The sequence below is a fragment of the Lethenteron reissneri genome, chromosome 14 (genome assembly GCF_015708825.2).
Source record: "Lethenteron reissneri isolate LAM-NWPU_2019-01 chromosome 14, ASM1570882v1, whole genome shotgun sequence".
Taxonomy (NCBI): Eukaryota; Metazoa; Chordata; class Hyperoartia; order Petromyzontiformes; family Petromyzontidae; genus Lethenteron; species Lethenteron reissneri.
The window spans coordinates 2,771,571-2,783,367 of record NC_083792.1 but is presented as its reverse complement, the minus strand read 5'-3'; the positions used below and the strand labels follow the sequence as shown (position 1 = coordinate 2,783,367).

The 11,797-nt window shown below is 45.7% G+C and overlaps 1 protein-coding gene across 1 annotated transcript; it reads left to right on the top strand.

The window, feature by feature from the left end:
• Positions 1 to 1,598: 1,598 nt before the first annotated feature.
• LOC133342244 (protein FAM76A-like) lies at positions 1,599 to 11,136 on the top strand. Its single transcript, XM_061551271.1, has 9 exons — positions 1,599 to 1,790; positions 2,819 to 2,883; positions 4,300 to 4,354; positions 4,546 to 4,701; positions 6,166 to 6,320; positions 6,639 to 6,722; positions 7,280 to 7,415; positions 7,569 to 7,670; positions 8,252 to 11,136. Exons 1-9 carry the CDS (start codon positions 1,644 to 1,646, stop codon positions 8,339 to 8,341), a joined length of 990 nt encoding a protein of 329 aa, XP_061407255.1. The 5' UTR covers positions 1,599 to 1,643; the 3' UTR covers positions 8,342 to 11,136.
• Positions 11,137 to 11,797: the final 661 nt, after the last annotated feature.

Here is an 11,797-nt window from a genome sequence, read left to right as displayed (position 1 = left end):
TTGGCAGGTATGGATTAGGGATGTTGGAGGCCCACGTGGGTTTTTTTCAGGATGGGAGGTCAGGAGGCTTGAGAGGGTCACTACGGCACTGCAGCCTACACGGAAATCAATTGTTGAATGACATGAATTAGCATATAAATCGAACATCGATTTGTCTCGAGTGCGATTCCATCCGTATATTGACGTATTAGAATCGATGCGCAAGCATTCGATTATTGTACCATGAATATTCAACACTACGAATCTACAATCGTATCGATTCATACGTTTGTAATTACAAACTTACTTTCCAGCGTGGTCCAGATATATCTTGTGACCCACACCTCATTTAATTCTCTAAAACGTAATATTTCTAACGGTGTGAATTAAAAAAACAACAACGAACATTCAAAGGTAAAAAAAGTTAGGGGTCAATTAATTGGGAGTCACAAAAAAAATCTGGAACACCCTGAACTTATATCGTCTTTGTACAGCACGGAAAAAGTTGGAATAATGTACTTTGAATCTATGGAATCTACATAGGCGTTCATGAATAACAATATACACGGTATAGTATCTGTAGTGAAGCGACTCTCTTCTCGTAAAATATGAATGGATGACTTTATTGGTATGAAAAACACTGTAGTAGCAAGTGCATTATAGAGTGTAGAGCTGCGATGATTTGGCAGGCGTATGTTGAGTGAACTGCAGTTAAAAACATTTGTCAAGTAATTTGTACTAGAAGTACAATACAGCAAAGCAAAAATAATGAAAATGCAATAGAAAAGTTACGGGAAACTGAATACCATGATAATCATCAAATGGTAAACATCTAATATTGTCTCGTGCGTTTGGAAAACACCTCCTAGTCGACCAAGTCTCTCCCACTGTCGTCGCCACACTTTTAATAATAATTACAATTTATCATCGTGCATTCCATCCCAGGATGCATGGAAAGCAGAAAACAAAAACAACCAGACTTAATTTGGAGCTTTCGTGACTGCAGTCGTATGCTAGTATTTAATTTATTATTTTATCTTGATACGTGACTTTATCGAAAGAACCAAACAAAAACAACCAGGTCAACCGACCGAACTAAAGAGTGAAGGCCACTTTAAAGAGATGGGTTTTCAAAACAGACTTAAATATACTCTTAGGTTTTTTCGGTAAAGTCACGTAGGGAAAAATAAGAATAAGAATAAAATTTATAAATAAAGCAATATCTATAAATATCATACATTATTTATTATTATTTTATTATTTCTCTTCCAAAAATAAAACATAATAAAATATTATTTTATTATGTTAAAATATTATTTTATTATGTTTTATTTTCATTATTTCCCTTCTACGTGACTTTACCGAAAGAACCAAGCAGATGAATCCCTGCAGTCACGAAAGCTTTAAATCGAAATTTGACCGCACTGTGTGTCGCTTGGCCCCCTGAGCACGCCTGCTGGTGCCTTTAAAAACCCGGCACCTCCGTTTAAAAAACCCAACAACAATCGATTCCTTCGCGATTCCTCTCAGCGTCTCTCAACATGCCGGGGGGAATCGATCGTCACCAGCCTGGGAATCGATAGTGAGGGACCGCGGCGTCGCTACGTTGAGGGGCGGCGGTGTTGTTGGTGGCGTTGGTGGCGGTACAAGTGCGGGGGTAGTAAATGTGCGCGGTCCCTGGGCTCGGTCGATCCTCTCGTCTCGCTACCGCTACGGCCGCCGCCGCCGCGATGTCCGCTCTGTACGCCTGCACCAAGTGTCACCAGAGATTCCCCTTCGAGGAGCTCTCGCAGAGCCAGCAGCTGTGCAAGGTGCGGGGGGGGCACGGGGGGCACGGGAGGCTGGGAGAGGAGAGAAAGCGGAGGGGGGGGGGGGGCTCACAGGAAGTGAGGAGGGGACGAGGCCTGGGCTTCTTGCTGGAGCCTGGGGCCCTGTGGGATGAAGTTGAGACGAGATGATGATCTCCCCGAGTTCTTGGTCTCGATCCGAGAGTTTTCGAACGTCCTTCCGTCGATGCCCACCCAACGCTGTCTCTGCCGCGTGGTTTTCCTCCCCCCCCCCCTGCCCGCTCGCTCCTTTAACTGAGGGAAGAGGCGAGCGCTGGGTGGGAGATTTCAGAGGAGACGGGAAATGACGGAGGTTGAAAACGCCGGCATCGCGCCGAGAGAGATGGCATTGGGGAAGGGAGTTGAACGTTCCTGGGGGGTGGTGGTGGTGGTGGTGGAGGGGACACACTGGGGGTGCAAAGGGATAACGGGAGAATGAGCGTCAACTGCGTGGGATCAAAAAGGAGAAAACGTCGGATGACGGAGAAGAACGCAGGGTCAGTTTCATTTATTTGGTATAGCCCTGTGAGCCATTCGGCCCTTGAATCGGGTGCAACCGCAACAAACAAAAACATGAACAAGAAACATTCAAGTGACTACGCGCAAACAGGGGAGATTAAGGGGAGCACGGGGAAGTTATGGGTTCGAGTTGGTTTAAGTGGAGTCAACTTTTGTCGCGCTCTGTTGTATATTGGTACCCGCCAGAGCACAGTGGAATTGCCACCACCGCTAGCTAAGATGTTTGCCTAAAGCTCGTTTGAGCATCAATTACAGATTCGTTGAGCCACCTGTGTCCTTAACGATATCAATGTGTTCTCATGTCGTCTTTGTGTGGTTTGTGCTGCTGAGAAGAGTCCCGTTGTCGCTGTTAACAATGGGGGTTCTAAGACACAGGCCACGCAGGAAAACACCAAGGGGCTATGCGGTGCTGAGGGTCCCCAAGGCAAGCCGAGGCCCCCCGCGTCTGTGATGTTTCACCCACTTGGCCCCGTGGTGGTTTCCCCTGTTTGCAGGACTGTCGCATCGCTCACCCCGTCGTCAAGTGTACATATTGCCGCACCGAGTTCCAACAGGAGAGGTGAGCTGCTGTTGCCTCGCGTCTCCATGAACTTCGGGGAGCGGAGAAGTAGCTGAGAGCTCAAAGCACACCGCCGGCACCGCTGAGATCGAAGTTGTGCCCTCAAGTATATAGCGTCGGGAGTATAGTGATTAAGAGTCAAGCACTCCAACCACTGCTTTGCCTGGCTGGGTGCCATTATTAGTACGCTTATGCCATCGGCCACAGTGCAATATGTAACGATTCGGCGATTAAAAACCGATTCTCAGCCCAACATAATCTCACTTTCCCGACTGAACATGAGGCGGTGCGGATTTAGTTGCACTCCCCACAGCCAGTAGTGTAAATTCCGTGTTCTCTTCGAGTGTCATTCACTGCACATAGGGGGTGACCACTTAACCTTCGACCAGTATGGGACTCGTAACCTTTGGATTGCAAGCGTAGGCTAGTGTAGTGCGCCAATCATGGTACCATTCAGCTATTTAATAGTCCATAGACCAGAGTAGATTTTTTTTCCACTTAGGGGGGATAAAATTTTAATAATAGTTTCCAGTCCTTTGCCAATTCACTGCTGGATGAAGGCCTCCCCTTGCCGTGTCGGTCACGTGGGTTATTTGACCATATTTCATAATAATCGTTGCAGGTTGGTGAAGAGGGGGGGGTTATGATGGTTCAGATCACTTGTACTGACCAGTGTAGTGAAGTATGGTCAGACAATCATTGACCGAAATGCATGGGGAGGTATTTATCCACCAGTGCATTGTAAAGGGAATACTTATCTTATAGCCAATAAGAGTACATTAACATGTGGTCCCTTTTTAAATAGTCTGAAAATATATATGATTCAAGACCTTTAAAAAAAGCAAAAAAATAAAAAAAATTGGCCCTTGTACTTTTAACAGCACAGAAACGGGACTACGTCTGTACAGTCATGTCCTAAACACTTACCATCTGAGTCATTTACGAAGCTTTGTACTAGGAAACTGTTAGGTAGACTTTTTCAGTTGGTGAGCCAACATGGTCATTGTCTGAAATGGTGATCTACTGAGTATTTATAAGGACGTTTAAATATTAATGTTATTTTTATTAATGCGCTTATACCACCGAAATCTCTTAATTTTCCTAAAGTTTTGCTGCTTTGGGCAGACCCAAAAAGTGAAATATCGAGCTTAATGAGTAAAATATTTGTCTTGTATTATTATAATAATATAACAAATATAATAACATGTAATAAATTATAATAACATGTGGGTAAAAACACACTTATTTTTGGCAATTTATGGCTTAAAATATTATTCAGCCAGTAGAAAACGATGTCTATGATAGCTTTCAAAATATGTGGAAACCGGCTGTCTGCCGACACTTGAATTAGACCCAACATCTGAGCTGCCGGCTGGCTGCCCTCAACATGTTTTGTGTTTGTGTGTCTTTTTTTAGCAAGACCAATACCATCTGCAAGAAGTGTGCCCAGAATGTAAAACTGTACGGGACGGTATGTTTATTTTTACATTGCGCCCACGTATGTTTTTGCTCCCATTTACTTTCAGTAAATTTTGTGCGGTCGATTGCGACGTTACGAATATAGTTGTTGTGGTCATTTGAGTCGGGACGCGGTGTTCTGGGCGGTGATGAGTGGTCGTGAATCGGCGTTGACGACAGCTTGTGCTCGTGTGGTGCACGCAGCCCAAGCCGTGCCAGTACTGTAACATAATCGCGGCGTTCATCGGCACCAAGTGCCAGCGCTGCACCAACTCGGAGAAGAAGTACGGGTTGCCCCTCGCCTGCGAGCAGTGCAAGCAGAGGTGCGCCTTCGACCGCAAGGACGACAGCAAGAAGAAGGTGCGGCCATGCACTCCGCCACACCTTTCGATTATAAATTAAAATAAAAAATGTAGCACATGTTTGCCGACGTGTATCTAACAAGACTTTGATGCTTCGTTAAAAATAATTATAAATTGCAGTCATAGTCAAACATGCAACTGACAATATGCGTTGACAAGAAGCATGTGAATATTTTCCCTTACCACATGAATTTATGGTCGTGATTCAGGTTAACAAATACATTCAAGAATATAATCTTTCCTCTATTAACTATTTTGGTTTAGTAACATGAGTGCGGCCACACACTCTGTCACGGCTTCACGTACAAGTAAAAATGGGAAAATATATTCACTCATTTTCTTTGTCATCTTGAAAGGAAGACACCCGACAAATACACATTAAAAGCGGTTTTAGATATGTACTGAAGCTACTGTGATGCAAGGATTGGCACACTGAACATATTGCAAGGAGTACATCATCACACCAAGTCTTATATCTACAAGTTTAAAGCTATTTATTTGTTAGAATCTTCCTTTATCACTGCCTAATTACAGGCAAATATATGGTAGGGTAATGTCTTGGTCAGTGGCCCTTATTCAGAAGGTAAGTGTTAATGAGGAAGGTGGTGATGTTTTGGGTGTGTGCGCATATACCACTGTCAGCGAGGTCCATTAATGTTTTATTATCTTCGAAATATTCTCTCCACTGTGTGGTCGTTGGAGCTGTAGCACAGTGGTTTGTGCGCTGTGCTACGAAAACCCAAATCAAAATACACACACGAGGAAATTACATATAAAGGTTGCACATGAGTTCACAAATTTACTTCTGTACTGCCATCTTCTGACCACTTTGTGTAGCACAGTGAGTTCGAGGGTGTTTCAGATCTGTGCAATATACTTATCCTTGCCTCTATATTTAGGCATGCGCCACCATGCTCAAGTGTTGTAGTTTCCCCTTGTCTCTGCGCTATGTTGTATGTGGTGTGCTGCGTGTACTGTATAGCTTTGTGTGTGTGCTGTGTTTTATATGCTATGCGCTTTTGTGCTGTGTGCTGCACATGCTGCATGTGATAGGTGTAGTTGTGTGTGGTGTGCTGTGTGATCTGCACATACTGCGTGCAGCGTTTGTGCTATGTGTGATGCTTATGCTGTACGTCCTGTGTAGATTCTGTTGTTTCGAGGTGGTTTGGAAGCTGCTGTGCTTTGAATTATGTGTGCCTATGTATTCTGCGTGTGCTGCATGTACTATGTGTGATTATATTCTCTGCTGGTGTCTCTGGGTAGTTGGAAAGCTGCTATGCCGTAGGTGAGTTGGGTTATGTATACTCTGCATCTTCTGCATGTACTATACAGGTGCTGTGTTCTGTGCTCCTGTTTCTAGGAAGATCGGAAGCTGCTATGCAATGGGTGGGTTGTATCACGTATACTCTGCATGTGCTACATGTACTGTACAGGTGCTGTGCTTTGTTTCTGCTGTTTATAGGTGGACGGGAAGCTGCTGTGCTGGCTGTGCACGCTGTCATACCGCCGCGTGCTGCAGAAGGCCAAAGAGCAGCACCGAGGGCTGGGGGCGGCGCAGCACCGCTCCTCCCAGGACGAGCGGCATGGGGCACGCAAGGAGCAGCACACGCACCGACAGTACGTGTAGGACACACCGTACACGAGGACATACAGGCCATACTGTACACAAGCACACAGTTCACACAGTATGCATAGTACACGCCACTCAGCCAGTGTACACAGTCAGTAAACAGAACACACAGTATGTACAGTGCACACAGTACGCACAGCCGTTGCACACAGTACGCGCACCGCCAGCAAGAATAGTACACACCGTATACAAGCATGCAATGTACATATAGCGCAACCAGCACACACCGTGCACACAGCACACACTGTCAGTACGCCCAGCACGAGTATAACCGACATGTGTGTGCCGTGTTGTGACGTTCTCAGCCACAAGTCCCCTGGCCCTGCCTCCCAGAACGATCCCCCGCAGAAGAAGCCCAAGGTGGAGAACAAACCCAGCAATGGAGACAGGCGAGCAGCCCCCCCTGCCCCCACACAGGGCTCACGTGCCCATCCACAGAGACCTGTGCCTTGCAGATTCAATACCACACAATACTCATCTATGCAACGCATTGCAATATTATACAATACTATACTGCACGATTATATACGATACAATGCGGTGCTATACAATGCAGTGCTATACAGTACTAAACAACACAGTGCACGGGTGTGCAATGTGTTCATGCTGGCAGTGATGTGCTGCTGTGAAAACCAAAATGGACACGACCTGTTAAGCTAGTTGATCAGGGTTTCAGTTAGCATGAGTGACAGTGTTGGGTGGTGGGTGAGTGCTCTGAAAAGCACAAAACAACTCGTGGCTGGTTGGCACGATGGCTGGCGAGTTGCTCAGGTTAGGTGCAGGGTGAGTGTTTGGTTTATATTTGGCTCATGCACTCTGCCTCCCACACCGCTGCCCCTCCTCCTCATGGATCGCCGCGTCACTCGTCAGCGCGAGGCACTGTTCTCTCCGCGCATCTACTGACAATCGGCCGGGCGCTATTGCGTGTCACTCGTGCGTGGTGCAGTGTATCCGGTGACGCCACAATGGACTCGGCGAGCTCGGACAACTTCATCCTGATCACTCAGCTCAAGGAGGAGGTGGCTCTGCTGAAGAAGCAGCTCCAGCAGAAGGAGGGGCTCATCCTGGAGAGAGACCGCAAGGTGGGTGGCGCCGCTCGCCACCGCTCCCCTCGTCCTCCCCCCACCGTGTTTGCGGCGCGCGATCTGTGCCGATCTCTCTTCAGGCTACGCTGGCTTGCGATGCTGACTTGTCCACGTGCCTCTGCCTCTCTGTGCGTGTGCCTGCGTATGTAGCTCACGGAGATCAAGGCCGACTTCCAGTACCAGGAGAACCTGATCCGAACCAAGATGAACAACATGGAGCGCACGCACAAGGAATCAATTGAGCAGCTCCAGGTAAGAAATGATGACAGTACATGCATCAGCCTGCCCCCTCAATCCCTTCCCCAGTCATCATGCCCTCAGTTATGGAGGTGGTTGGGTAACTCAAGGCACTGGTATTGTCAGATCTTTGAGCCAGTAGTGCAGAGGTCATGGGTACACATTCGTGTTTCAGACACCTGTGACGTATGTATGTTGAACTTCTTTTGCACCGTATGTAAGCCAACCGTGCGAATCGGAAGTGCTGGGATTACACTGGGTTCCCATGTGTAGCGAATTGATGGCCTCGGCCTGGTAATGAATGATGCACACAAACCCAGCATACTAAGTTTGATTCCCAACCATTGCTAGCATTGGTGGCACATGATATCTGAACTTGTCACAGGCTCGCCCCACTCCCTTCTTCCCACATTGCCCAGCAATGTGAAGTGTGGTCAAACAACTGTGACTATGGTCAAAAAACTCCTGTGAATAACATGGCATGGGTTGACCTTCATTCAGCATTGGATTGACAAAGGGCTATACGTTTATAAATATATTATTTGATACAAATAACAGGGTTTGTCCTTTATCTTTTGGTGTGTGTGTGCATTCAGTCTAAGAACCGAGAACTCATAAAGCAAGTTTCCAGCCTATCCAAGGGCAAGAAGCTGGATCGAGCCCCTGTAGGGATTTCATCGCCCTAATCCCTCCCTCCACCAAAACCACTCCTCCAGTCACCTCGCCCCCTCTCCTGCCATCCAGGAATTTTCTACTGCAGCAGACTTGTGCGGACTTAGGGAAACCTTCACAGTTCTGCACGGTGCGCGACTATGCCTTTTTATCGACGAAGCCACACTTTTTAAACGCGAGTTATTCACGTTTGAACATGCTTCGCCCGATTTTTACTTTGTGTAACTTTTTACTCAAGGCAAGGCTGTACAGTTGGTGGGAAGGTGATGATGTTTTTAACTCAAATCACGTTTTTTATACGAGCGACTGTTTTTAGTTGGTATCGTGACGTCAAAAGGAAAAATGCAACACACACATTAATCAAACGGATACCTCTCATCTTGAATGAGACTCGCCTCGACTGTGTCGCCCACACTGTTCAGGCACGAGTTTCATAAAAGCATTTAAGACTGACCTGGTGCACCATGATCATATTCGGGGTCAGTTATCACTATAATGACATGAGTACCCTAAGCTGAAATCACCATTGCATTTTTATTGCAATTTTTTTACAGAATACACAATTACAGTTGTAATTGATTCTATGTCAGACCATAGTACACACGTGACGGCGCTTGAAGCGACAGTTGTAAGTGCGTGAATTGGCACCACGGCAACATTACAATAGCATTGTGGCAGTGTGCCTAACTGCCACAGTGCTCTCGTAGGGGTCGAGCGGTGGCGCAGTGGTTAGTTGGCACACTGTTGTAAAACCTGGTGACCCGAGTTCAATTCCTGTCCATGGCTTACGTCAGTGGCAAGTGATAAATGTACTGGCCCTAGCCTCCCCCATTCACCAACCAACATTGACAATTGTGGCGAACTAGGGTCAAACAACCCCCGTAATGCACACGACGCGGGGAGGCCTTCATTCTGCAGTCGATTGACAAAGCCAAAGGGCTGTACACTTCTCATTAACTTTCAAACTTGTGTTGGCCAACCTTGGGGCACATAGCTTAGGTGTCTGTCTACAAGGTAAGTGGTGGTTGCTTTTTTAGGTTGCAGTCTTAATGCACGAAGTGACAGACAAGCTGGTTTAGTACGTGGTAAATGGATGTCCACTGGCTATGCAGGTTTCTCGTGTAACCAGTGGCATTTCGAGGAGTGCTTGGATGTGCACAGGAATTTAGAATACAGGTGTCCACAGTTGAGCAATTGGTTGATGGACTAAGGAGGAATCCATTTTAATTTGTTTGACCCCTATGAAGAATTCACCTGGAATGCACCCAATCTCAGATTTCGGACGCTAAGCAGGTTTGAGCCTTGATAGTGCTTGGATGGGCGACAATCATGCATAAATAAAAGCTGTAGGCTGTTGCAGGGTTACGTCTTTGGAGGGAGGAGGACCATAAAAAATGTACTATCCAACATCTTTGCTCTCTGCATTCAACCCACACTGGTAAGTGGTGAAGTATGGACTGTCAAATAACGCCCATGACCCCGCAGAGTGTGGGGAGGCCCTCATCCATTCGTGGATTGGCAAAAGGGCTTTACATATACATTTGTGGTGGATAAACACCCATACAGTGTTGTACAGTGTTCATATTTGTTGGTTGGCCTGAGCCACTGGTGGAAATCCCTGATTACTATAGCAAGAACCAGTTTCTCCAAAGGCCAGTGAATTTGCTCAAAGTATTTTCAATTTATCTCGGAGGGTTGAGGATGGTGGGCCAAGTCGACCCGCAACTGAGATTTGAATTGAACCTCCCTATGAGTTGGTCACCCTACCACAGCCACCCAGCCAGATATTCGTATGTAAGTCGAGGAATTGTCGTGGTATGATTGGTAGATGTGAGTAGCCAGATGAGAGTAACTTGGCAGTGGTGTTAGTGCAGATGGACTATGATGTGCTGCTGTTGGCCGGCCCTATGTCGGTTTTTCAATGTACTGACTGCATTTCTGTTTTGTATTCATAACTTTTTTGAAATATGTTAATTTCGGCATGCTCTTATTTGGTTTTAATGCTGCGGTCTATAACGGTAATGAGTTGTTCATTTCAAGGGCTAACTTTTATTTGAAAGGCTTATATTTTTTTCCACCAGCCAGTTTGATATTGTATTGTTTATTTAAAGCTTACAGGCAGACCTCGCTTAGCGCTACGCTGTAGAACGCCGATTCGTTATAGCGTTTTTGTCCTGGAGAAACTTTCAGCTAAAAAACGAATGAGAACAAGCAGTGCTGACCGAGGAAGGGCACCCGCCGCCATATTTGTTTACAATCAATGAGAGCGATGAACGCTCTTGAGCCAAGCAGCGGTCGCCAGTGTTTTTCTTTTAAAGCACACCCGTCCACCGACGTGTTTTTATTCCGCCTTGGTCTCTCTCTGCCTTATCGTCTTTTTTGTGAACATTTAGACCCATAATATCTGGAAAAAGGTCTTGCGAGTGTTTGTGCTGGAAATGTGACCAAAGTGTCACTTTCGATGTTAAAAATGCAAGTTATACGGCGGGTCCAGGTGGGTGAGCGTCAGGTGGATGCACTGGCGAGTCCAGGCACATAATGATGTAATACAAATATTTTTACTTCTAAAATGTTTACCTGTCTATATAATCGCTATTACCGAAACCCCAGTGAAGCCTTCATTGCTCATACGCAAGACCTAACGCTGTCAGGAATACATCCACATATATACGGTATAATGACTCCTTTTAGCGCTGATTCAATTCGCGCTCACTTCTTGAGCACTAAGCGAGGTCTAAGTGTAATGGTTTTATTCTTGATGACCTGGGAATGCAGATAAGTTCGCAATAAACAAGGGCATGGGGTATTATGCTGTGTGGCTTGTGTACTGTCATTTCTCTCTGCTTTTTCAACCTTTTAAGTTGTAGTTCTCCATTATATTCAAATTGCACTGTCGATGCCATGTAATGAGGCATACATTTCAGTGAGGATTTCTCCCAGCGAGCAGCGGTACATCATCACGTGACAGAGAATGCAACCTGAAGTTACTTCGTCTCTTCAGAACGAATTATTAAGTCACTTCAATTCCCTCAACCACATGAGTTGGTGCACTTTTTATAGTTACTGCAAAACATTTTCATCACATGCCAATTGGAGAAAAAACCCCATTTAACAATGGTTATGTGCAATTATTGGTGACCGGACTGAGACCAACTCTATATACTTGGGAACTTTCTTTCATCACAGGTGGCTGTAACCCAGTTTTTAATCCAGGATTGTACAAGTGCTTGCTCTCGTTTTTGCAGTCTTTGGCCCCCAAGTCGAGCAATATGTAAGACCTGCATTTTGTCGTCTCTTTTATGTCAATCTTCGATTTAATTGTTTTAATGGAATGGGAAAGATACTGTATATTTGGTGGCGATGAGAGGAATGCAATATTCACTGTAAATAAAATTAAAAACCTTGGACTATTAATGTCCTGGGAAGGCTTACAGATTTCCTAGGATGGCTACCTCAACAAGAGGATACTC

Excerpts from the sequence above, each read along its gene's own strand:
- LOC133342244 (XM_061551271.1), top strand. The coding sequence starts at position 1,644 with ATGTGCGCGGTCCCTGGGCTCGGTCGATCCTCTCGTCTCGCTACCGCT. Across the intron at positions 4,355-4,545 it reads ATGTAAAACTGTACGGGACG|CCCAAGCCGTGCCAGTACTG; the intron begins GTATGTTTATTT and ends TGGTGCACGCAG. Across the intron at positions 7,671-8,251 it reads AATCAATTGAGCAGCTCCAG|TCTAAGAACCGAGAACTCAT; the intron begins GTAAGAAATGAT and ends GTGTGCATTCAG.